This window comes from Biomphalaria glabrata, chromosome 14, assembly GCF_947242115.1.
Source record: "Biomphalaria glabrata chromosome 14, xgBioGlab47.1, whole genome shotgun sequence".
Lineage (NCBI taxonomy): Eukaryota > Metazoa > Mollusca > Gastropoda > Planorbidae > Biomphalaria > Biomphalaria glabrata.
Genome location: NC_074724.1, coordinates 13,469,432 through 13,495,499, shown reverse-complemented (window position 1 = coordinate 13,495,499; position 26,068 = coordinate 13,469,432). Strand labels below are relative to the sequence as shown.

Genomic DNA, 26,068 nt, shown 5'->3' with positions numbered 1-26,068 from the left:
TGCACGTGCCAGGGCTGATTTTGGCAGACTTCAAGGACAAGTGTGGCAACAGAGAGGACTCAGCATATCTACAAAAGTCTACAGAGCTGTAGTCCTTCCGTCACTCTTTTATGCACAAGAGTTCTGGACCTTATATTCCAGCAATATCAAAAAGCTAAATTCCTTCCATCGATGCTGTGAAAGAAAAATGCATCAGGTGAACTGGTTTAACCACATATAAAACATTGAAATCCTAAAGTTGTCCCATAAGAACAGTAGTCTAGCTGCAGCAAAAAGCAGCGAAAATTATCTTTCGGTTTCAAAATTGTTTGTCAATGGGCGGTACTTCTGCATCGGTACGTGACGTTTTAGAGCAGCCGTTTTTGAGCGAGCTGTTTTGGCGTAAGGGAAATTTTGGCGCGAGATATAATTTGACGATGATTTAATAACCGCGTTACTTTTTTAGATAAAGAAATAAAGAATTTCAATTTCTAGACTTAAAGTGTAGATTTTGATTTCCAAACGTCTAGATAAATATTGCAATCTTATTATATACTAATCTACTATTTTTAGCGGCCCCCGAAAGGGGAAAAGACGCTATTAGTTTTGTGTGAAATGTCTGTCCGTCTGTCCGTCGGTCCCGTTTAGATCTCGTAAACTAGAAAAGATAAAGAAAATCCAACATCACAATATTTTAGACCATTCAAAGTTCTGATGCAACGGCTACTTTTTTTTCTGAAAGCGAAAAAATCTAATTTTTAAAATCTGTTATGCAAGCAGTTTTTTAAAAAGAAAAAGCTAATTAGTATGCATTATAAGTTAGACCTAATTTAAAACGAATAGTAATTTTATAAACATCATTTTCGTGAACCTTTTTTAAACCGAAAAAGTCCAACCTTTTCAAAAAAATACGCTCAATTATAAGACATCAGTTAGGCCAGGTGAGACGCGGTGGCTGAGCGGTAAAGCGTTTGGTTTCCTGGTGAAGACTGGGATTTTCAACTTTGGAATATTTGGGTGCCTCTGAGTCCACTCAGCTCTAATGGGTACCTGACATTAGTTTGGGAAAAGTAAAGGCGGTTGGTCGTTGTGTTGGCTACATGACACCCTCGTTAACCGTATGCCTCAAAAACAGATGAACTTTACATCATGTACCGTATAGACCACAAGGTTTATAAGGGGAACTAATTAGGCCAGGTTCACATCTAACTTTACATTCACTTTCACCAATCCTTTGATCTGCTGGACCGTTGGGTCAAAAACTCTCCATTCTTATCTCTCATTTGTCTTTGATAAAATTTCATTCGTATGTTTTTTTCTGAAAATATTGAAGCCTGCCTTGGTGGACCACTTTGGGGGCCGATTTTGAGTTTGTGTTTCCACACAAACTTTTTTTGTAACCTTATTAAATTTAATGTTGCATTCAGTCTATTGATAGGTTATCAAAAAATTATTTTTTGCATAAATCTAATCTAAATTGCATCTAAATTATTTCAAATTTATATTGTAGTTCTAGATCTATTAGACAAAGATTTTAAGAGTGCTAAATCAGAAGTTTAGTTTATGTAGATTCTACATGATTATTCTAGTTCTAGTAAACTATCTTCAACCTTGAAGGAACATCCGAAACATGTGAAACATTTTACAAACATTTTCTAGACCTAGTCTAGATTTTAGATCGCGATCTAGATTTAGATCTAGCTTAGATCAAGAGTCTAGATCCATATCTAAACCAGATCTATATCTAGAGCTTGTCTAGAAAGCTAGTTCTAGCCTGGATTCCAATTCTAGTTCTATTCTGAATTCTAGTTCTAGTTTTTAATCATAGATTCTAGTTCTATCTAGAATCTAGATCAAGTCTAGATCTAGATCAAGAAGTAATCTAGAGATCTAGTCTATTGTAGATCTAGATTCTAGATCTAGACTATATCATATCTAGAACTAGTCAAGAAATCTATATCCTGTCTAGATCTTGATTCTATATATATTCTATATTCTGGATCTTTGGGGGTAACAACCAAGTTGGAAAAATTATAACTTGGCAAAGCTAGAAACATTGAAAAAGATAATATTAAAATCTTGAGATATATCTTGGAGCAGTGGCGTCACTAGATGGAGGGTGTGTGTGGGGTGTGGTCCACACCAGTCGACACCATTTTGGGGGTGACAACCAAGTTGGAAAATTATAACTTGTCAAAAGTAGACACATTGAAAAAGATAATAATAAAATCTTTATTTATATGCCCAAATATGCCTTGACACATCTAGATGGTAGTTGAAGTGTAAATGATACTGCACGTTTTACCATTTAAAGTATAACAAAAGAAACCTGTTCATATGATGTTGAGTCTGTTTAAAATTTTAATTAAATATTATTGTAAAATGTGCAAAAACATTTGAATACATGTAATTAATATTGGGATTTTACATTTGAGTAAAAATTCAATAAAAGTAGGTAATCAGCTCACTGTATTAGCTCAATAAAAAAAAAAAAAAAAAAAAACTAGCAATAGTATTCATTGGAACATATTTCAAGAAAGTTGATGGGGAGGGATGACACCCTAAGCTAACTCACTAGGTGCCACCGACATTGTATCGTAAGGTTTCCATGCTAATCTTAGGTGATCACTTAACACTATTCTACTTATTCTAGAAGAGTTAGAAGAGTCTTATCAAAGACGATGTGTTGCAATGTTTGCTTTTATGTAAAATAACACCAACTTTCTTTAAACGATTAAACTATTGGTGAATTTGATGGGGGCCGCCTCTGAGTTTGTGTTATCACACAAACTCTCTGTGTAATCTTCTTGTTGTTGTTGTTTTACGAGAGAGAGAGTGCGAAAAAAATGGGTTCAATGTAACATTGCCAAAAAAAAATTGAATTCTAATAGCATTGAAAAGATAAATTTTGATCTATTGTCGTTTGGCTACATTCAAATGGGAAAAGACAAACGATTACAATTAATAAAATCGAATTGATATTTCTTTTTTTTTTTAGAGAACAATATACTAATAGAGATGTCGATATGGGAATATGTACGAATTACCAACTTTCAGATCTTGGCGGGGTGGGGTAGGGGAGATAAGTCAAAGTGCTACTAAATTTAACAGACCCATATATGAAAGCGTGCATGTGTCGGGGACGCCTTTGGAAGCGGGTGTTTCCGAATTTAGTGCTAGGTTTTCGTGAGAAAAAAAAGCGATGCGCAGTAAAAAAAAATATTAAAAAATTGGGTTCCAGAGAGAAAAAGAGAAAGCGGGCCGTGAATGTTCAGTGTAACAGATACACTAATTCACGGGCAAAAAAAAGTCTGTTGGGTTGATCGTTACACATAAAACACTGAACCATAATCATTCAAATACAATGTCATCCAGAAACATTGAAAATTGGCGATGATTTAAACCACGGGCACAAATAAAATTGAGAGCGACTGAAAACGATCTTATGACATGCTGGAACTGTAATTGCTTTGCGCAGAATGATTCTTGGTGAAAATGAGCACATTTTAAAATTAACATCAGCCTCTCTTTTTTTCGCAAGTAGCTTTGCATCAAAACCATTTCATTTCATGGTTGGTACGCCATCCGTTGTTAAAATAGCTAGCTTTACCAAGATAAATTGTACTGCAATATCACCTCCTGTTATTTCTCAAAAACATCCTGGCTTGTTGTGGCGTTATGCTTATAACAGAACTCAAGTAGTTTCTAATGTATCTCAAAATTCCTTTCAAAGGCCCTTATGAATATAGCCAATTGTGCTACACCCGTTACATCAGTCGACTCATCGAGAGCAAATGAAAATAATTCCAAATCAACTATTTTGTTCTTTAATTGTTCACGCAAGCTGACTGACATGTCATTTATTCTGCCACAGTGTTCCTAGTTAACACTATTTCTTTGAATGCTTTCACCTTTTTCTTGACAAATTAATTCCGCAGCTTTAACGACACACTCCTTCATAAAATCACATTCACTAAATGATTTGCTATTTGCGGGCAATTAAGTTTGACAACATGTAGCTGGCTTTCATGGCAGACTCACTCTCGTTGTTCAGTTTAACAAATACTATTTTTCAATTAAAGTAGCTTGTAATCTTTTATTTTCCAGCGTAATAGTTTAACATTGTTTTTGATAATTTTTTAGGTGGCTAAGCGGACCGCATGCAAAGTGGACGCGGGCCGCATGCGGCCCCCGAACGCCGTGTTTGACATGCTTGTTGTAACATAAACAGCGCTCTACAGGGAACTATAGCAGCAGTGCATGCAAAATTGCCCAAGAAAGACACTTTGCGTAAAGTAATTCAGCGGAGAGGAGATGAAAGCAAGGAGCTCCTCCACAGCCTGAACGTAGGTCAACTTTGACTATTCCGTTAGAATACCAGACCTATATAGTTTCACCTGAGCTGAAAGAAAAGTTTCTTTTGCATGACTCGGGAGAAAATGACAATAAAAGAATTTTACTATTCCATAGAGAATCAGATGGCAGTTGGAGCAGTCAAATGAAAAAAAACTTGACGTGGTTGGGACATTCAGAGTCACCGCTTTTGTATTCTAATAGATCTAGGTTATTATGGCAGAAAGATGTGGTTTTGTAGTGCCTGTCCTTAGTGTCCTATATGCACTAATGCATTATAACCCTCTCCCCGAAAGAGGATAACTTTCACTATTTTATGCACGCTTACTGTGAAGTATGGACGGCTGCCTAGTCTTGTTTTATATTAGTCATCTAAAAATAATTAGATAACAAACTTAAATACTAAAAATAACCGACAGAAATATCTCTTGTTCTGTGCATGAAAAATTCGTCTAAACACAAACACTCATACAACCACTGGCGGATCCAGGGGGAGGGGTGGCGGTAGGGGCGATCGCCCCCCCCCCCCCCACTCGGCGGACGAACTTTAGTATAGGATTCACACAATTTGTATACGAATTTATGACTTATGTTAAAAATATATACTAATTATTTATATTTCAACCTATTTTTAGATTATTTCGCCCCCCCCCCCCTCTAGTATGTTGGCCGATTTGGTGGGGTCCGGAGGGGGCGATAGTACAATTTATTGGTAGAAATCACAGCCTGCTAACAAAATCAATTAAATATCTATATCCTTGTAATTTGTTATTGATATTTTAACCGATCTTTATATTATGTCGTTCCCTGTTTGCCGATTGGTGGGGGGAGGGGACGAATACCTCTTCTGCCCTTCCCACCTAAACCCTTTGAGTGGGGGGGGGGCGGTCCGTTTTTATTGAGAAATCATAATTTGTGAACAAAATTAGTTATATTAATATATACATCTTATATTATGTCGCTCCCTTTCTGGTATTTTGGCCGATTCGGTGGGGTGAGGGGGTGGGGGCGATTGCATGTACTGCCCTCCCCACTCTAGCCCTCTGAGTGCTGGGGGGGGCGGTCCTATTTTTGTGGAGAATCATAGTTTGTGAATAAAATTAGTTGAATATCTAAATAATATAAACTACGTATTGATATGTGACCCATTGTAAATATGTCGTACCACACTCTAATCTCAAATTGTATCATTAGCTAATTTAAATGAAAAAGGGTTGTACCAGGTGGGAGGGGCGATATATGCAATCGCATTTCCCCCATCGGACAAATCAATACTTTTTCTTTTTGTATTATAGTTAAGAAATTACAAAATTAAAAAAATCTGTCACTAATATAATTTATATACACTATAAATTAAATTCTTATATCGAGTCGCCCCATACCTATTCTTTAATGCCAAATGCATTGAAACTCGACCCTGGCAGTACCAGAGATTGAATACTCGTTCGTTTCTAACAAAATAATAATAATAATAATAATATTAATATTATTGTTATAATTATTGTTATTATTATTATTATGTTAGAAATGAACGAGTAGTCATTCTCTGGCGCTGCCAGGGTCGAGTTTCGCTAAAGAGAAACAAAATTCATCGTAATCCCTTTAACAGTTTCCACTGAGAAATTTTCTGGTGATGTGGCAGGTCTGCAGCACTACCGCCATCTGACAGGCAACGAAGATTTATTATTATTATTATTATGTTAGAAATGAACGAGTAGTCATTCTCTGGCGCTGCCAGGGTCGGGTTTCGCTAAAGAGAAACAAAATTCATCGTAGTCCCTTTAACAGTTTCCACTGAGGAATTTTCTGGTGATGTGGCAGGTCTGCAGCAGTACCGCCCTCTGACAGGCAACGAAGATGTTCCTAGGAATGTTAAGGGCCTTGAAGGTGTCTGTGAGGTTAGTTGTTATTATCCCCTCGGTTGATATAACAATGGGGTATATTGTTATTTTGGACAATTTCCATAGACGCTTAATCTCCAAGCCTAGGTTCCCATATTTTCTTTGTTTTTCTATCTCAGTTTTTCTTAAATTATGAGATAGTGGTACGGCGATATCGATAATGGTAGCGGTTTTTTCTTTTTTATCGATGAACAGCAGATCCGGGCGATTGAAATCTACCGTTTTGTCGGTCAGAATAGGCCTATCCCAGTACAGCAGATGTTCAGTAGACTCGAGAACCTCTTGCGGAGAGTATTTTCAATAAGGGGGAGTGTCCTTACCGATCAATTTGTACGTCAAAGCCAGGTGTTGGTGTATTAACTTTGCAACTTGGTTATGGCGACCCAGGTAGGCCGATTCTGATAGGGTTGGACATCCTGCCATAATGTGTTCAATCGACTCGCCCACATTTCCACATTTTCGGCATTTGTCGACAACATTGAGTTTCAGGATATGCTTCTCGTAATTTTTTGTCCTGATTACGTTGTAGCGCTTTAACCTAGCTCCCTTTAGTTTATTATTATTATTATTATTATTATTATTATTATTAGACAGAGACAGAGATAGAGAGAGAGAGAGAGAGAGAGAGACAGAGAGAGAGAAAGACAGAGAGAGTGAGAGACATAGAGAGAAACCAAGACAGAGATAGAGAGAGACAGAAACAGAAAATACAGATAGTCAGAGAGAGGAAGAGAGATAGAGACAGAGATAGACAGGCAGAGAGAGAGAGAGAGAAAGACAGAGAGAGTAAGAGGGAAAGGGAGAGACGGAGATAGAGACAAAAATAGATAGACAGAGATTATAAGAGAGAGAGAGCCAGAGTTAGACAGATAGAGAATATAAGAGAGAGAGACAGAGATAGACAGATATATAAGAGAGAGAGAGCCAGAGATAGACAGATAGAGAATATAAGAGAGAGAGACAGAGATAGACAGATAGAGAATATAAGAGAGAGAGCCAGAGATAATAGACAGATAGAGAATATAAGAGAGAGAGCCAGAGATAGACAGATAGAGAATATAAGAGAGAGAGCCAGAGATAGACAGAGAATATAAGAGAGAGAGCCGGAGATAGACAGATAGAGAATATAAGAGAGAGAGCCAGAGATAGACAGATAGAGAATATAAGAGAGAGAGCCAGAGATAGACAGATAGAGAATATAAGAGAGAGAGCCAGAGATAGACAGATAGAGAATATAAGAGAGAGAGCCAGAGATAGACAGATAGAGAATATAAGAGAGAGAGCCAGAGATAGACAGATAGAGAATATAAGAGAGAGAGACAGAGATAGACAGATATATAAGAGAGAGAGACAGAGATAGACAGATATATAAGAGAGAGAGAGCCAGAGATAGACAGATAGAGAATATAAGAGAGAGAGAGACAGAGATAGACAGATAGAGAATATAAGAGAGAGAGCCAGAGATAATAGACAGATAGAGAATATAAGAGAGAGAGCCAGAGATAGACAGAGAATATAAGAGAGAGAGACAGAGATAGACAGATATATAAGAGAGAGAGAGCCAGAGATAGACAGATAGAGAATATAAGAGAGAGAGACAGAGATAGACAGATAGAGAATATAAGAGAGAGAGCCAGAGATAGACAGAGAATATAAGAGAGAGAGACAGAGATAGACAGATATATAAGAGAGAGAGAGCCAGAGATAGACAGATAGAGAATATAAGAGAGAGAGACAGAGATAGACAGATAGAGAATATAAGAGAGAGAGCCAGAGATAGACAGAGAATATAAGAGAGAGAGCCAGAGATAGACAGATAGAGAATATAAGAGAGAGAGCCAGAGATAGACAGAGAATATAAGAGAGAGAGCCAGAGATAGACAGATAGAGAATATAAGAGAGAGAGCCAGAGATAGACAGATAGAGAATATAAGAGAGAGAGAGACAGAAACGATAGAGAGATAGAGAATATAAGAGAGAGAGAGACAGAAACGATAGAGAGAGAGAGAGTCAAAGAGAGACAGACAGAATATGTCAGAGAGAGAAAGAGAGACAGTTAGATACAGAGATAGACAGACAGAGAGAGACATACAGAAGATAGAGAGACCACGAAATCTTACGGATATTACAATCATCGCCAGATGTCGCGCCTGTTGCTAATGTAATATAATGAGCAGGACATTTTGCACAAGAAGACTTTCCCTGAGTTTCTTTGTAGAATCCAACTTGACAATCTGAACACGTTTGATCCACATATTCTGCTCCTATGTCACAGTAATCTGCAATGTAGAGTATTCTGTTTTATTACAAATGTGCTTAACTCTTTCTCTCCCTAATTATTTACCACATTCAGGTGGAATCGACGTTGGTATCGTCAGTTAGGAGAGAAAGAGTTAATACGTGTCCCCAGGCTATTCTAGATGGTCATTGGATGACATTACTTTTAAAATGATATATGTGGGCATTGTCAGGATGAATACTTGCACGTTTATCTCTCTCTCATGAAAACATAACACTTAACATGGCTGACACAAATAATAATGCTCTAACCCAGTGGTTCTCAACCTGTGGATAGCGACCCCCTTGGGGGTTGAATGAAGATTTGCCTAAGACCATCGAAAATATGGATTTTTTTTTGTCTATTCTTCTATTGCTGTGTGTGTGTGGGGGGGGGGTCGCGGCAGAGTGGGGGATTGTAAAAACTGGGTCGCCGAGCTTAAAGGGTTGAGAACCGCTGCTCTAACCCTATTCCCCCCTGACTAACCATTTTTTCCACGTGCTAAGTAAGGTTACTTTTGTTTATGCTGTTGGGCGTAAATGACCTATTTTTTTATTTTTTTTTTAATGTGTTAAGAAGCTTTAGTTATGATTGTTGGATATTTTGACTGAAGATTGAGGATTGATTTCTATAATTTGTGTTAGTGAACCGGGATATGTAAACTTGATTTGGAGATAGTGACATCATTTTTTTAACCGGGAATATTGATTGATCGTAGTTGGATTGTACTTCTGCAATCAGAGAGATACCAGCCACCTAAGAATTGGTGAGTATTTTTTTTTAGTTCAATCCCAAGACATAACAATACGTTTAATATATATAATAACAGCACATGGGAAATATGACACACTATCCAAAAAAAAATCAGTAATATTTCTTTTATAGAAGTACTTGCCAAATGTAGCAAAAACTTATAAACTGGTACAAGTGTCAATTAACTTTTTATAATAACTCTACAGTGACATAGCCATAGATAGCACTAGTTGGAGAGAAACGATGACTAAGAAAGTTATAGACAGCGAGAAAACATGGGCCACGACTCTCGAAGAAAAGCCTGTCACACGGAAAATGCCCAGCTCCTCTACCACCAAAGCGAAAGCCACATTGACATGCAATATGAGATTGGACCAAAGCGCTCTGAGCATGCTATAAGCATGAAAGTAGCGCTATATAAAAGCTATAATAATAATAATAATATACGTGGACGGAAGTGGTTCTCCAAAATAGGGCTCCACAGCCATCGGAAAAAGTGTTCGAGATGAACCATAGTCGATTCACGACTGAAAGAGGCCAATGATGAAGTAACTGCTTACAAGAACAACTCTTACTTATAAACTGTCTCTTTCATGCTGACTGCTATCAATTAACTCTGCCTAGCTCAGTGTTTAAAGTAATCCCCTTCAGAAACATGAGCTGCGGATTAGACACGCAATATCAAAATAGGGTATCTGCTGTCAGTATTTGATATTTTGTGGTTTTAGGCACATTGCCACAATTTAGGCCATGTCGTGCCCATAATCCCTGACGGGCTATTCCCTCCTCATATCTCAAGAGCTAAATTGTATGCAGCTAAGTCATTTAAAACAAGGTCCATTCTCACAGTTTAGATGGAAAAAAATATTAACAATTTATTTATTTAATAAAAATCTGTTGTAAATATTATATATTCACAATTTCTTTGTCCTAAAACATACCAAATTTTCATAGTCGACCCCACCTACCGGATAAAACCCCGTCTTTTCCCAGGTGCTGACAATAAGTTAGTATACACAGCTAAACTTTTAGAAACATTTAAATAAGTATTTAAGAATGTACATTTTTTTTTTAATAGTTACAATGTTTTGTTTGGTGTAATGCACAAATTGCAAGACAAATTTCCTTACGGATAATAAAGATTATTATTATTAATATTATAATGTCTATCTGCTACGTTCGTTGACTTGTTCACATGCTTTGTTTATGTGACTATTTTTTTATGTTGGGGGGGGGGAGCGGAACCTAACCGCTGTTTTTCTTTTGAAATCTTCCAGACAAAAGAAAAGGCGCGCGTTTTAACCCTTGCCCAAATAGTTAATTTTCAGCCCGTGAATTGTAGCATTAGCTGCGTTCAGTTGGAAATGGCCTTTCTCTCTGTCTTTCTCTCTCCCTCTCTCTGTAATGACTTCTCTCTCTCTCTCTCTATCTCTCATCTCTATATCTTTGTCCTTTTTCTTACTCTAAATTTCTCTCTCTCTTCTATATCGCTCTCACTCTTTAAAATCACCTACTCCCCTTTTTTTTTTGCATGTCTTTTAATGAAAAGTAGAAAAAAAAAAAAGGTAAGTTTCCCCTTTCAGGGGCAGATAATGTTAAGGTCATATGTTTCTTTGGGTAAGGGTTAACGAGCTGGTAGTCATGCGGCTAGAACAACGACCAACCGCATTTACTTTCATCAAACGAAAGTCAGATACCCATTAGAATTGGGTGGACACAGGGTCACCCTAAAAAGTACCAATGTACAAAATCCCATTCCACATTTAAATTGAACCCAAGACCCCAGCCTTGGAAGCCACGCTCTTAAATACTCAGCCACAACGACCCGTCTTTTTTATGGAACTGCCTGCATTACAACGATTCTCATTTACATGACCCGTTAATTTTTTTAGTACCTAATTTTTCCTATCCCTGAAAAAAAAGGGTTACAATGACAGTTTGTTTCATAATGTATGAATACCATTATATCTTTGTAAAAGTAAAAAAAAACAACGAAAAACAACAACAATATATTTAACAAGGTTACAAAGATAGTTTGTGTGGAAACACAAACTCATAAATCGACCCCCAAAGTGGTCCACCCAGGCTGGTAAAAAAGCAGGTTTCAATATTTTCAGAAATAATATCAGAATGAGATTCTATCAAAGGCAAATGACAGGGAAGAATGGAGAAAGAAGGTTGACAGATCTCGTGTGGTGCCCTAGGAGTCCAGCAGACCTAATACAGATGAAAGTGAGTTAGAAGTTAGATGTAAACCTGGCCTAACTGATGTCTTATAATGAATATCTAATTGATCTAATTGTTTTGTAAAAAGTCAATCTCTTATTCAAATCCTTATGATGTGATATTCGTTAAAAATTAAATTCCCTTTGTTAAATGTACCGTGGCTGCTTGTTTGCATTGTAGTTTACGCGATAAATGAAAAACTACTTATTAATTGTTGTTTTAAATTATGTTCAACTTATATGCATACTAAATAGATTGTTTGCTCTTTAAAAAAAATAATAAACATTTTTTGTTTATAAGTAGTAGTTAGTATGACAGAGCTTAAATAACTTATCAATAGAAATGTAAAAAAAAAAAATGTTGACACAAAATCTAAAATTATTTGCATAAATATTTTAAAAATATGGTAAATATTACCTCCCCCACTTAAGAGCCTCCAGTGCTTGTTATTATTAATAGTGAATAGTTGTAAAAGTGGTGTATTTTTATGAAAAAAACTGCTTGCATAAGCGATTTTAAAAAATTTGATTTTTAGCTTTCAGAAAAGAAAAAAGTAGCAGTTGCATGAGAACCTTGAATGGTCTAAAATATTATGCTGTAGGATTTTCACTATCTTCTATAGTTTACGAGATCTAAACGGGACGGACGGACAGACATTCCACACTAAACTAATAGCGTCTTTTACCCTGTTTCTAGAGCCGCTAAAAATGTCTTGTCGAAGAATTAGAACGAACCACTTTCTAACAGTCCCCCATTTTCCCCAAAAAATCAAACACTTTTTGTAGCTCGTGATTTCAATTTCCAGCATCATGATTCTCCCCCCCCCCCCCCACACACACCTTTGTTTTTAGAGTTCTTTGCAGAGAGATATATGAAAGGCTCTATAATACATTTGGCCAGTTGTTTTTAGAATTATTGCTTCATGCGCATCCTATGATCACATACATTGTTGACCAAATTCTTCTCACCAATTTTAATGCTTCCCTAGCATTTCTCTGGCCCATGATTTATAGCATCATTCACGTTGATTTAGATCGGCCCACTTATATGGTCCTACAACACACAAAGACAAACTTCTGGCCTAAAATTTTAGTATACAATTCTCACCGACACCCATTTTGTAACCACGCCTGAACATACAATCAATGACTTTTCTTAGGTTGCCTGATTAAAGTTATATGTATAGTTTGATAGGATCCATTTATATCACTTATAAGTCATACAAAACTGTATACTTTTACATGGTTTCATTTAGTTTTTATACAATTCTGTTGCTTAGAAGCGGTGTCAAAAAGTAACAAAAACATTCACCTACTCTATTTGGTATATTTTTTATTGCTTCTAACGTGATCAAAAAAGTTATATTTCTCAGTACAAGATCCGCTGGCAAACTCATGTATGTATCCAGATTGGGGGCAATAACCAAAGCTAAAAAAGGAACTCGTCTATTAAGATAATCCAAAATTATTACTGAATCTGCTGGTAGAAATCAGACTCTGTTGACAGTCTGCTGCAGGCCAGAAGTTTGGCTTAGACATTAATCAAAACAAGGCACATGTGTGAATGTTGTTCGTATTTGCATCTATATTTTTATTGTACAGTAGTTACGTCGAGGTTGTCAATTGTAGTCAAAATAATTTCCATTTGATTGGATCAATAAAATTATCTTATCTTATCTTATGTGCACTTACAAAAATCTTTGTTAAAAAAAATTACGGAGTTCTCACAAACGAATTAGCTTACCAACGTTGCAATCCGAAACTGAGGTAGCCCCAGTTATAGATGTTTCTTTGTGACGAGGACACTTAATACAGTCAGTGTTTCCTTCTGTATCTTTGTAGTAATTTTCATAACAGTTTAAGCACTTAGAATATCTAAATTCCTTTCCTAGACCACAACCAGCTGAAATAGGATTTTGTACAAAGCTTACAGCAGCTCACTCTGTCTTTCTGTCTGCCTTGTAAACAGTTTGTATTTGTTATTTCTCCCACACACATTCTCGGGTCAAGTTGAAACTGTGCACACTTATTCATTGGCATAAACAAGTCATAATCAATAAAAGAATTAGTCAAGTAGTCAAATAGTTACTAGTAATTAATTATATTGTTTGATAAAAACAAGGGAATATAGTCCTTCAGTATTTACAGATATTGTAAAATAATTATGATTTCGTCCCCTTAGATATTAGACCCCACACTTAGTCTCAGATGAAGTTTTTTTTTATTTTATTGTACCTAGCGAAACATTACAAATTAACCAATGAAACTATCAATTATTGGATGAATACCTCCCAGCTAGAAAACTAGTGGATGGTTGGAGATGCAGAAGACGTATCCAGATGCAGTCTTTTATGCATCATGCCACTAGACTATCTGATGAAGCTGGCCTCTCCACCAACCGACGAAACATTCAACGCTTTCATCCCCTTCCCCCTTGGTGTCGCCCAACAACTTCAGACAAACGCTTGAAATTAGTAGACCCTAATGCCACTAAGCAAAGCCGTTCATCTAACCATCTTCAAATCCTAGCTCTGGAGACCATTAATACCTTCAAGCCCAGTGCTATTTTTGCATACACTGATGGATCGGCATCAATTGATTCTGGAAGAACAGGCTATGGAGCCTACATCGACTATCTTGGCTCTCACACAGTCAAAATCTTTGGACCATGTGGTAGTGTTTGCAGTTTTGATGCGGAGACCATGGCAGTCTGTAAAGCCTTAAAAGTCATTGACTCTAAACTCGGCGAGGGACATTTGAGGGCAACACAGATTGTTGTGGTCACTGACTCAAAATCTGCACTACATGCTTCGCAAAGCCCCGGACCATGGCCCCCCAATATCAACATTGTCATCATGGCTTCACATAACATCAAACAACGCTATGGCACCCCTGTAATAATGCAGTGGGTACGGAGTCACATAGGTGTGACTGGCAACACAATCGCAGACTCTTTGGCCCACCAGGGAGGGCAAATTCCACCAACTGATCAGGCTGTAAGCTTTCATCAAGCCCTGGCTATAATACAAAAAAACAGAAATGGAAAAGTGGTTTGAGTGCTGGGACAAGTCCCAAAAAGCCCGTGGAGTCTGGGAGCGAATGAGGCGCCCTGACCGCACTTCCCCGTGGTGGAGGCTGTCCAGGCCTGAGCAAGCTATTATAGCACAGTGCAGGACAGGCCACTGTCCTGTTGGCTCATATTTCTTGCGGCTATGGCCAAATTTCAATTCACAGTGCCCACGCTGCGGGGAAGAAGAGGAAACCGTGCCTCATATTCTGTTTGACTGCCCCAGACTTGCTGATCTCCGTCTCGACAGGTCTGGGAAACCCAAAATTCTCGACCTGTATGGCGACATTCATGCACTACGCAAGACAGCAGGGTTTCTGTCCAGGGCTTTTGCAAGAGAGGATTTGAGCCTCTCAAGCCCTCACTCTAATGGAGTTTGATGATGATGATGATGATCAATTATTGGTAATTAATAATTTTGTTTGATATAGAATAAGGGGGGAAAACTTCTATATTAAACAAAAAAGAAGTTGTAAGTTCGGAGCTCTTTCCATTCGATGAGCTTTTTTATATTTTTGAAATAGGATTTTATTTTAGACTTTCATTTTTTAAATTAAAAAAACAAAAACGTTAGAGCCAAGCATCCCCATTCCAATATTGGTACAAATTGATATCATGTTCTGAAATATGTACAACTCTCTCAAGCTACAATGACGAAGGAAATAAATTTTGATACAAATATTTCTGACTTTATATGCAGACAGGTCGCCACCTATTATTAAATGTGTAACTGAGCGGCTAGATACTAAATAAAAGATCCCTTAATGAGATGTACTAATGTAAATATACAGATAAGATAAATATAGATAGTGATATTTCCTTTAAGTAGTGAGTCTTTTAATTCTTGATTTCTCATTTTAAAGTGACTCCATACGCCTATGTTGTAATTGTAACCTGTGTAATCTTTGAAACTTCAGTCCTATTATTCGAAAATAAACAAGTAACATAAAATATAGTGTTTTTTTGTGTGTTTTTTTTTAAAGAAATTCCTCTTTCATGAATCTGATGACTTTTCGTAAGTACAATATTTTACAAAGCTAATATCAACTTTGTCTGTCTGGTAAACGGTTTGTAAATTTTTTTTCTCCCACACCCAATATCAGATCATGCTGAAAATTTTGTACGATAATTTTTTAATCTAACACTTAAATCAATTAACTTTAGCCAAGTAGTAACTTATCAAGTAATGTTGCCATCGAAGTTCTTTTAGGTGTATATGCTATTATTGTAATAAACTTGAAAAGGTTAATCTGTTGTTGTTGCAGGCTTTATTACAGGCTTGCAAATTAAATTTCTACAGCAAGTGACGATTCGTTTTCATAAGCACACAATTATAATAATTATTATATTTAGTTAAAGCTTAGAATATGATAAATATTGTTACGTCTCTATTACTATCCAGGCTCTCTTCAAACTGCACCACACTTCACAACGAACTTAAAGAACCTCACAACTCAGGGCTCCAAAGTATCAGTCAGTTTAATTTCAAATACATCGCAATTGGCAGCAACATTAACACTGTCTTTACAAAAACCTAGTCTCTGCTCCGCACTGACTTCATCTGTGTCACCAACAGGTTTATAACACTGTCCCCTCCTTAGATCAGCCCGTCCCGGACAGCATGGGATGTGTTGTTTCATCGATGCAGGTGGGGGTCGATCAGTGGGAGTGACAAGGGGCTTGCCTCTTGAGCTAGACGAAGCCATCCACGTTGAATTCAGCAACTGTCGCTTTCGTCTTCTCTACCAGTTAATCCTCACCTGGTTGCACTGACATCGTAGTCGCATCGCCATCCTCGTTGAACGCAGCAAACGTCGCTTTCTTCTCCAGTCGACCTTCATATTGCTGCAGTGACGTCATGGTTGCATCACCATGTACTTTGGACTCAGCAAACGTTGCCTTCTTCTGTCATGCAGTACTGAGGGCAGCAATTTAACACACGGGGAGGGATAGGATGTTAGGGCCGGTGTCACCAAGATCATTGGCCTAACAGGTGGTTTCAAATGGATTTCTCGAAGAGTACTTTTGGGATGGGTTTCAGTTTCACTGGAGGGAAAATTATGGGACAAGTCATAATCTTCAGACTTGTATGGAGGCCATACTTGTGGAGCAGGTTGGTAACACTCCACGTGCAAATTGCCTTCATCTTCTGCATCAGGCTTCAGTTTACTTCCTTCTCTGGTCTGGGCAGCTGGACAAACGTCTGCTGGGTGCAGACCTTGTCTATGGGTCTCTCTACTAGGTCATCAATTTTTGGTGGGTGTTTATGATCATCACCAGGGCTTATCTCGCTGTTCTTGGCCTCTAGACAGACATCTGCAGGTTCCAAACCTCGCTGGTAGCTTTCACCATGCAAATGCTCTTTAACAGCTTCACCAGGTTTGTACTTGTTGGGGAAATCGCAGCAATCACCACATTTCTTCTCATGGGAGCTACTTTCGTACGGCTTACTATTAGAGTCACAGGAAGCACCATCTTCACCAGCATGGCCATCGTAGCTGTGTATTTCGTAGCACGGGGTTTCTACCCCCTCATTCAAAGTTTTTAGCTCGGGGCTCGTCACTTCTTTCTCAGAGGTGTGCATCTGTTCTACTCTGGCACAGGTCTCTTTCAACACGTTTTGAAAGTCATCTAACATCTGTTCTTTAAAGGTGATTAACAGCTCCACTACATCGGGTTCTAACTCAAACAGGTAGGTGTCCGGATCTTCACCTTCTTTAGTTAGTTCATCTCGGAGACGTGCTTGCAAGGTTTCCTTGTTTCCAATTGCCATTAGCCCACGATCACGAGGTTCTCGCCTAAGTTCTTTCAATTCAAGTTCGTTCAGCAGTTTCAGAAGAGCCATAGTAGATCAGATCCCACTTCTGACACCAGTTGTTACGTCTTTATTACTATCCAAACTCTCTTCAAACTGCACCACACAACACAACGACTTTAAAGAACCTCACAACTCAGGGCTCCAAAGTATCAGTCAGTTAAATTTCAAATGCATTGCAATTGGCAGGAACATTAACACTGTCTTTACAAAAACCTAGTCTCTGCTCCGCACTGACTTCACACACCGTGCTGGTTCTCGCCTCGTACTTGTCACATTGCGAGGTAACGTGAAGTCTTGAGTCTTTACACACTGGCTCTTTTATAGGGTCACTACTGGCTTAGAAACGCATGGAACGTCGCTTGACTCTCGCTTGATTACATTCGTCGTGACTAACGTGCTGATATGTACAGCACAGGTCTTTGCCGAACTGGCGTGTACTATCACTGGTCATGGTTGACCGCTCGTCTAGCGCTAGCCTAAGGCGATTGGCGTTGTCTCAAAACACATAGCACTACCCCAATCTGTGTCACTAACAGGTTTATAACAATTTTTGTTTTCATAAAGGAGGAGTCATTTCCAGCTGTCTTTCGATGTGATACATGTGAACGTTTCTTGAACCAGAGTCATCTAGGTCAATGTATTTATGTCTTTCGATGTGATACATGTGAACGTTTCTTGAACCAGAGTCATCTAGGTCAATGTATTTATGTCTTTCGATGTGATACATGTGAACATTTCTTTGAACCAGAGTCATCTAGGTCAATGTATTTATGTCTTTCGATGTGATAAATGTGAATGTTTCTTTGAACCAGAGTCATCTAGGTCAATGTATTTATTTCTTTCGATGTGATACATGTGAACGTTTCTTTGAACCAGAGTCATCTAGGTCAATGTATTTATGTCTTTCGATGTGATACATGTGAACATTTCTTTGAACCACAGTCATCTAGGTCAATGTATTTATTTCTTTCCATGTGATACATGTGAACGTTTCTTTGAACCAGAGTCATCTAGGTCAATGTATTTATGTCTTTCGATGTGATAAATGTGAATGTTTCTTTGAACCAGAGTCATCTAGGTCAATGTATTTATGTCTTTCGATGTGATAAATGTGAATGTTTCTTTGAACCAGAGTCATCTAGGTCAATGTATTTATGTCTTTCGATGTGATAAATGTGAATGTTTCTTTGAACCAGAGTCATCTAGGTCAATGTATTTATGTCTTTCGATGTGATAAATGTGAATGTTTCTTTGAACCAGAGTCATCTAGGTCAATGTATTTATGTCTTTCGATGTGATAAATGTGAATGTTTCTTTGAACCAGAGTCATCTAGGTCAATGTATTTATTTCTTTCGATGTGATACATGTGAACGTTTCTTTGAACCAGAGTCATCTAGGTCAATGTATTTATGTCTTTCGATGTGATACATGTGAACATTTCTTTGAACCAGAGTCATCTAGGTTAATGTATTTATGTCTTTCGATGTGATACATGTGAACGTTTCTTTGAACCAGAGTCATCTAGGTCAATGTATTTATGTCTTGCGACGTTCCGGTCGAGGTTGGTGCTCGATAAAATAGCAGATGAAACATGTCCACCTGTTTACTAAGGAAAAGATATTCGAAAGTTCATCACATTCCATCTAACTAAAAACGTTTATTTCTACCTACAGAGCACTAAGAGCAATCAGTAACTGAACAATACGAGCATCATTATTATGAATTCATTACATTTTCTGGATATTTCGGTGATAAAACTGCAGATATCCCAGGCACTGAGCAGATGTCTGTGAGTGTTTTTTTTACTTCATTGTTTTTTTTCACTGTTGTTCGGAGAGTCGCCCTGCATGTTGTTGGAAGAGACGCCCTGCCTTATGTTGGGAGAGACGCCCTGCCTGTTATTGGGAGAGACGCCCTGCCTGTTGTTGGGAGAGACGCCCTGCCTGTTATTGGGAGAGACGCCCTGCCTGTTGTTGGGAGTGTTGTTGTGAGAGACGCCCTGCCTGTTGTTGAGAGAGACGCCCTGCCTGTTGTTGGGAGAGACGCCTTGCCTGTTCCGTAACTTAATTTTTTAGTTTCTTCATTAACGTCTCATTTTCAAGAAATAACTATACTCCAGCATGAGATGCAACGTTAAGAGCAAAATCAGAAGTGCACGACAAGCGTTTATCGCCAGCTTGTCTATCGCAACGAGAAGCTATTCATTAGTAAAGTGATTCACCGTTTTGACGGCCACGTTTACAATTGTTGTTAGATCGACCGTTGGGAGGCACAGGCCGCTTATAGAGCTTAAACACTTGTGCCTTGAAGTTTCTTTTTTAGGCCCTTTGAAATACCACATTTTCATCATGGGCTTTCCTCATTCTCGGTCTTGTGGGTAGGCATGTATGACTACTCGTGGAATTAATTATTTGTGTCGATAGCGCAATATCCTGCAATATTTTTTGTATTAAAAAATAAGAAGTGCAGGTCTCTGCTTATAAATTAAAGACGTTCCTTCTTAACAAGATAATACCAATCAGTATTTTTACTGGCTAAAACTCTATGGCCGTATTACAAGTTCTTTGGGGCTCTCCAAAACCTTCCTTCATGGAACAGAAAAGATGAAGAGACAGACATAGAAAGCGATAGGAAGGCAACATAAGAGAATGGACTGGCCTGCCATTGAAAGATGTTCAATCTAAGGCAAAAGACACCAAAGTGTGGAGAGAGGCGGTCAACAAATTTTATGAGCTGCCTCAACGATCAAACACATGATGGGATAGGTGAAGGTCAACGTGAATATGTTGTAGATCTATTAAAGATGTTCAGAACACAATCATAACGTAACTATGTTTTAAATTTCTTTTTCTCCGCTTGTAAATTCTTCATTGGAAATACAAAAGGTCGGAAGCTTAAGAAATACAAAAACCTGAAAGGACACGATTCGCGAAAATGGCTTGAAATTTGTCAGAAAAAATAATTAGCATATTGGCCGAGCAAGAAAAAATTCTGGATTGACCGTTTTTTGAAGTTTAATTATCTCGTAATTAAATTTTGCCTGGAGTTCCAGACTATCATGAACACATATATATCGTGTCTTAATTCATGAGTTAAATTAAAAAAACGGACGTTAATTAATATTTTGCGCAAAACATTGTAAGACTTGATGTATTGACCTATTATAAAACTAGAATCTATCTTTTAATATTACCATATTAAGAGCAAAATAAATATATGGTACAACGGCACTTCTTTCAACTTACAAAAAATAAACAAAATGCTTTTGTTATATGTTAATTTTTAAAAACTCCAAACACACTTTATTATTTTTTGATTATTTAAAACTCCAATGACGGCTACGTCAATTTTTGATGTTTTCCTTCGATTGCTTTTGCTGTCCGCCTCTAGTTTTTCTAGTCCCTGGTACTATTCCCTGCAGAAAGTGTGTTTTTTTTAGCCCTGCGGACCCTCTGATAGGACCATCACCATACAGTTTGATACTGTGTTCAGCAGGTCATCATGAAGGTCATTTAAAGCCTGTTACAAATTTCCTAGTTTGTAAAGCCCATTTTGTAGGTAATAAATAGGGCCTTTCATTATCATCTCCATTTAATTAATGACTAGAAATAGGATCCTGCTCTGTAATTCTTCGGTTAAGGTTCAAGATTCGCAAGCGTACTTACAAGCATTTGTCTTGGATTTGCATTTCTAGACTCTTTATAAAATTGTATCACCTTTCTATTAGTCTTTTTTGGTGATTGGTCATTTTATCCACGGTCACTTCATCCCTGGTCACTTCATCTCCGGTCAGTTCATCCCAAATTAATTATTTTTTTAGTCATTGTGTATTTGTGTTGTAAAGGCTTTGTTTTTAGCCCTTATTGAAATGAACAGGACATAAAGTGACCAAGGGATAAAATGACCGGGAACTAGTCTTGGTAATATACGATGCTTATGTATGTGTTGTAGGATTTTTAAATTGTTGTTGTAATTACTTCAGTGTAGCGCACTTTTTTATGCCTACAACTTGCTCTGTGCGGACCATTTAAAGGGGGGGGGGGGGTAGGGGGTTCCGTGCTGCCATTAGGCGCATAGAAAACACAACTCAGCTCGAGTCGAGGTTTGAACTCGAGACCTTCTATGAGGTAGCCAAGCGGTCTATTCTTCTAAGCCACACATCTCAGACAAAGTTAAAGTTGAAGAGTGGAACAAAGAGAAAGAACAAAGAGAAACAAGAGAAAGGACTAGAGAAGCTATAGAGACAGAGAGACAGGGGAAGAAATTATAAGGGAGATTTGCGGAAGTGACAAAAAGAGCTGGAAAGAGGGTTTGAAAGTGAGAGAGGGAAAGAGAAGGATAAGGGACTTGGAGGAGAAAACAAAAATGTGAAATTTTAAATTTTTTGTTGAATTATAGCTTTTTTATACAATTTCATTTTAAGTCTATTTTTTTTTCAAATTGAGAGTTAAGAAAAATTATAGTATAAAATCACACAATGTTGATTGTGTCTTATGTTTAATATCTCTTATATGAAGTAAATTAAACTGTTGGCTTCTGAGCTATATAATTTTTATTACCTGCAGAGACTTGATTTATACACCATTCTGAAAGTTGAAGCAAAATATATGTAAAAAAGTTATTTAAAAAAAGAAAAATCTTGTATTAATTGGGATTTTATCAATTAGTCATGTTATTAAATTGAAATATATCTAGATTAACAATATTCAATATGTGAAATTAGAAATATTTTTACCTATTGTTTTCGTTTAGTCAAATTTCATGCTTTTAACTTTCTAATACGCTATGATCCTCTCATGTGGCTTGACCAGTTTGAAAAAGGTGGGGGGGGGGGGGAGAAAAAAGGTGTATTTTGGTTAAGGTTACCGTAAAAATTTTAAAATAGAAAATTACTCTACTTGGAAACAGATGACCTTATGGTCATCTTCCCCATAGATCGCAATGTCTGAAAGGGAAACTTTACTTTTTTTTAAAATTTGGATTCGAACTTAAAGACTAAAGCTTCCTTAAGCTAGAGAAACTAACCACTGTGCCACCAATGTGCTTATGAAAATATAATGTTTCTTAGCTATCTGTTGTTAGTTTCACACTTTAAAGCGACAACCTAATTCTCTACACAAATTATAAATTGACTTATACCACCACATATGTACAATTTCTTTCCCTTGTTCGATATCAAACCAAACAAAATGAATTTCCAATAATTAATTAACTAATTGGTTACTTTATTTTATTGATTCTTATTTTGTCAGGTACTAGAAATTATTGTGCAAAATTTTCATTTTATCCGAGATTGGGTTTGGAGAAAAAACGTTACATACTTTTAACCAGACGGACAGTGAGTTAGTACAAGCTTTGCAAAAAAATGATAAAAGAAGCGTTTTTTTTTTGTTATTAACTTTCCAAACACGCTAGTTGTGTTGTTTTTTTTTTTTTTGGTTCTTTTTTTTACTTTGTTATAAATGCAGTTATTCTTGATTAATTTTCAAGTTTAGATCTCTCTCTAAAAAAAATTAGAAAAATATAGTTTCCCATTCAGGTCATCTGTTTCAATGGACAATGGTTAACGAGCGGAGTGTCACATGGCCAGCACAACGACCAACAAACTTTAATTTCCCCTACTAAAGTCAGGTACCCATAAGAGTTGAGTGAATTGGAGCGCCCTAAAAATCCTAAATTACAAAATCCCAGTCTTCACCAAGATTCGGACCCAGGACCCCAGGTTCGGAAGTCAAGCGATTAACACTCATCCACCGTGCTCCCTATGTATGTATTACACAAAAAAATTCAAACATAAAAAAAATGGTCCTTCTTGAGTTTAGGCCATGTCGTGCCCGTAATCCTTTAAGGATCACTCTCTCTTTACATAACAAGGGCTAAATTCTATACAGTTAAATCATTAAAAACAAGGTCTATTCACAGTAGTGAAATAGTAAAAGTAGTAAAAATTTAATAATTTGGTAAAAATCTTATGTAAATATTATCCCAATTCAATACTTTACACAAATAAAGAAACAATGATATTAATCGATAGATAGATAGATAGTTAGATAGATAGATAGATAATAGATAGATAGATAGATAGATAGATAGATAGATAGATAGATAGATAGATAGATAGATAGATAGATAGATAGATAGATAGATAGGTAGGTAGGTAGGTAGGTAGGGAGGTAGGTAGGTAGGTAGGTAGGTAGGTAGGTAGGTAGGTAGGTAGGTAGGTAGGTAGACAAAATGTAAGCTTGTAAGATGACTACGGATCAAGCTAAAAAAGTTCTGATCGCCAGATTTAATTGGTATTTGATAGAAAGAGGACTAGAAAACTGTATATTCTTTGAATAATGCGCAAGTGATGTGACAAAGAATGTACATCACAAATGCACCTGCGTAGTCACATGACACATTTCACATGACCCGTAAGCCTTGATCTCGAGTAAAATTTATACAGACTAAAATGAGAGCCAACGAATGCCTATAGATTTTCCTTTTTCATTTTTAAAGCCTTTATTCTTCTTCTTCCTAAACTGTCAGGTAGAGTTGAGCCTTTTGGCTCTTGGAACTCTAGGCCAGGAAAAGTGAACAAGAGCTCTCTCTCACCGGCCTGAATGAGAACAATGTACACTGTTCTGTCTGGCGGGTGGGTCAGACTCGCGGCAAGAGACCGCGTACACTAAAGACCCCCGCCATTTTTCTTTTCTATACCAGGCTAACTGTGCTGGACACGCCATTTATTATGTAACGGCCCCTTGAGGAACAGCGCCTGGATTGTGACAAGGTTGTGGGAGCTTTTTTACAACTCCGCGCAGTGCAATGAGGATGCTCTCGCACCCCCTTAGGCACCCCCACGGGAGTCTTGTTTTGCTACCCTTGAGCCTAATCGTTTCCTCTTACGACCGTTTCCACCCGGGCGCCACTATGAGGCAGGGTAGCATGCCCGGGAAAGCCTTTATAACGATCTTGTTTTAATTCGATTAGATCTCTTTTGATTATCCTATTTGGGTGTATGTATTTAAAAGAGATTTCTGGGAAGTTTTTCGTGGCTCAGCACAATTGAAATATCCATTAAAAATAATAATGAGCCTATTTCTTTAGTCTTTAAGCATTGATGCCACTCAACACGAAAAACACTGTTGTTTAGTATAGTACCAGCTTTATATTCGACTATATAGTTGTTGTTTTTTTTTTTTTGGGGGGGAGGGGTGTAATGAAACAACAAATACTAGTATACCAATAACATGGCTTTATTTGACACAATTAGTCTACAGTAAACCGTAAATGAAATCAGAACGTCTCACATAACACTGATGAAGTACTATAAACACACACATACACTGGTCATGAAAAACACACACACTGAACATAACCTTCTTACACGCTGGACGCACGCAGAAAATCAACTCAGTTACACTACAAGGGGTCAAGGACATAAAAAGAAGACATCGGTTTTCGTTCCAACATAATCATCATCAAACTTGAGTGAAGGCTTGAAAGGTTCACTTTTTTCACTAGCGAAAGCCCTTGACAGATACCCCGATGTTATGCGTATTGAATGTAGGGGATGTAGATCGAGAATTTGTAGATCGAGAATTCGTGGCCGAGAATTTGTGGTCAAGATTTTGTGGTCGAGAATTTGTGGTGAAGAATTTTTCTTCAATAATTTGTGGTTTCCCAGACAGGGTCGTCCTCAGGCATAGGCAAACTATTCAGCCATCTACGGCCTCCAAAAAATTACAAAACTTGGTAACAGATCTCAATCATAGAGCACTATGACCCATTCCAGACCTGTCCAGTCGGAGATCAGAAAACCTGAGGGCTAAAAAATAAAATAAAATAAAATATGAAACAGGGTTTCTTCTTCCTCCCCGCTGTGGGGGAATAGTGAATGAAAGTTTGGCCTTGGACTATGCGACATATGAACCAACAGTACAGTGGTCCGTCCTGCACTATGCTATAATATATTCCACAACCTCGGGGAAGGGCAATGATGACACCTCATACGCGCCCATTAAATGAGTAAAAATGGTGACGTGGCATCTGGGTTAGTTTGGTCTTGTGAAATACAGTATAAATACATTTATAAAGATCTAGGTATAAAAGACTAGATCTATGTCATCATACTGTTGTCAATAGTATGTACTAGATCTATGTCGAAATGTGACAGCCTAGCGGTAGCGTATAATTAGAATACATTTCTATGTCACATGTGCTATCGCTAAATCTAACTATTATAAAATATCTACTTAAATTACCTTCGTTTTGCAACATTATCCAAATGATACTTATCAAAAACATTAGTTTTCTCATGACAAAAAAAGATTTAAAATTCTATTATGTATGTATATTTCTTTATACATTTTGCTAGAAATTGAGTACGCCGGAAATGTAATTTTCACAAAAAAAAAACTTGTCTAGTCTAAAAGAATACAAAACAAAAAATAAAAAACTGCAGTAAAATACGTACTAATTAAATGTCTGCGTTGTGGTCGATATTTCCTCTCATTTATCTATGCTAGCTTAACAAATTGTAAGTGTCGAAATTAAGTTTTTCCAATCATATTTTATGTGTTTTGCAGATCAATTTTTTTAAAAACTTCAAGCACATCATCACGCCATAAGTATCATTGAAACAGATAGAGAAAAAAATATGTACAAAATACCACTTAAGAATCTAAACATATACTGCCACGTTTCTC

At 37.3% G+C, this 26,068-nt stretch overlaps 1 protein-coding gene across 3 annotated transcripts in view; it reads right to left on the bottom strand.

Moving 5' to 3' along the window:
• LOC129922783 (sushi, von Willebrand factor type A, EGF and pentraxin domain-containing protein 1-like) overlaps positions 1–25,767 on the bottom strand; it is an 85,512-nt gene extending 59,745 nt beyond the window's left edge. For 2 of the 3 annotated variants that reach the window (XM_056009986.1, XM_056009988.1), the window contains exons 1-4: positions 25,625–25,767; positions 21,935–21,961; positions 13,234–13,392; positions 8,354–8,512 (exon numbers count right to left, since the gene is read on the bottom strand). In XM_056009986.1, coding sequence (XP_055865961.1) covers positions 8,354–8,512; positions 13,234–13,392; positions 21,935–21,961; positions 25,625–25,679 — 400 coding nt within the window. In that variant the 5' untranslated portion in view covers positions 25,680–25,767. The remainder of the gene's footprint in view (positions 1–8,353; positions 8,513–13,233; positions 13,393–21,934; positions 21,962–25,624) is intronic. The other variant, XM_056009987.1, reaches the window with a different exon arrangement.
• Positions 25,768–26,068: the final 301 nt, after the last annotated feature.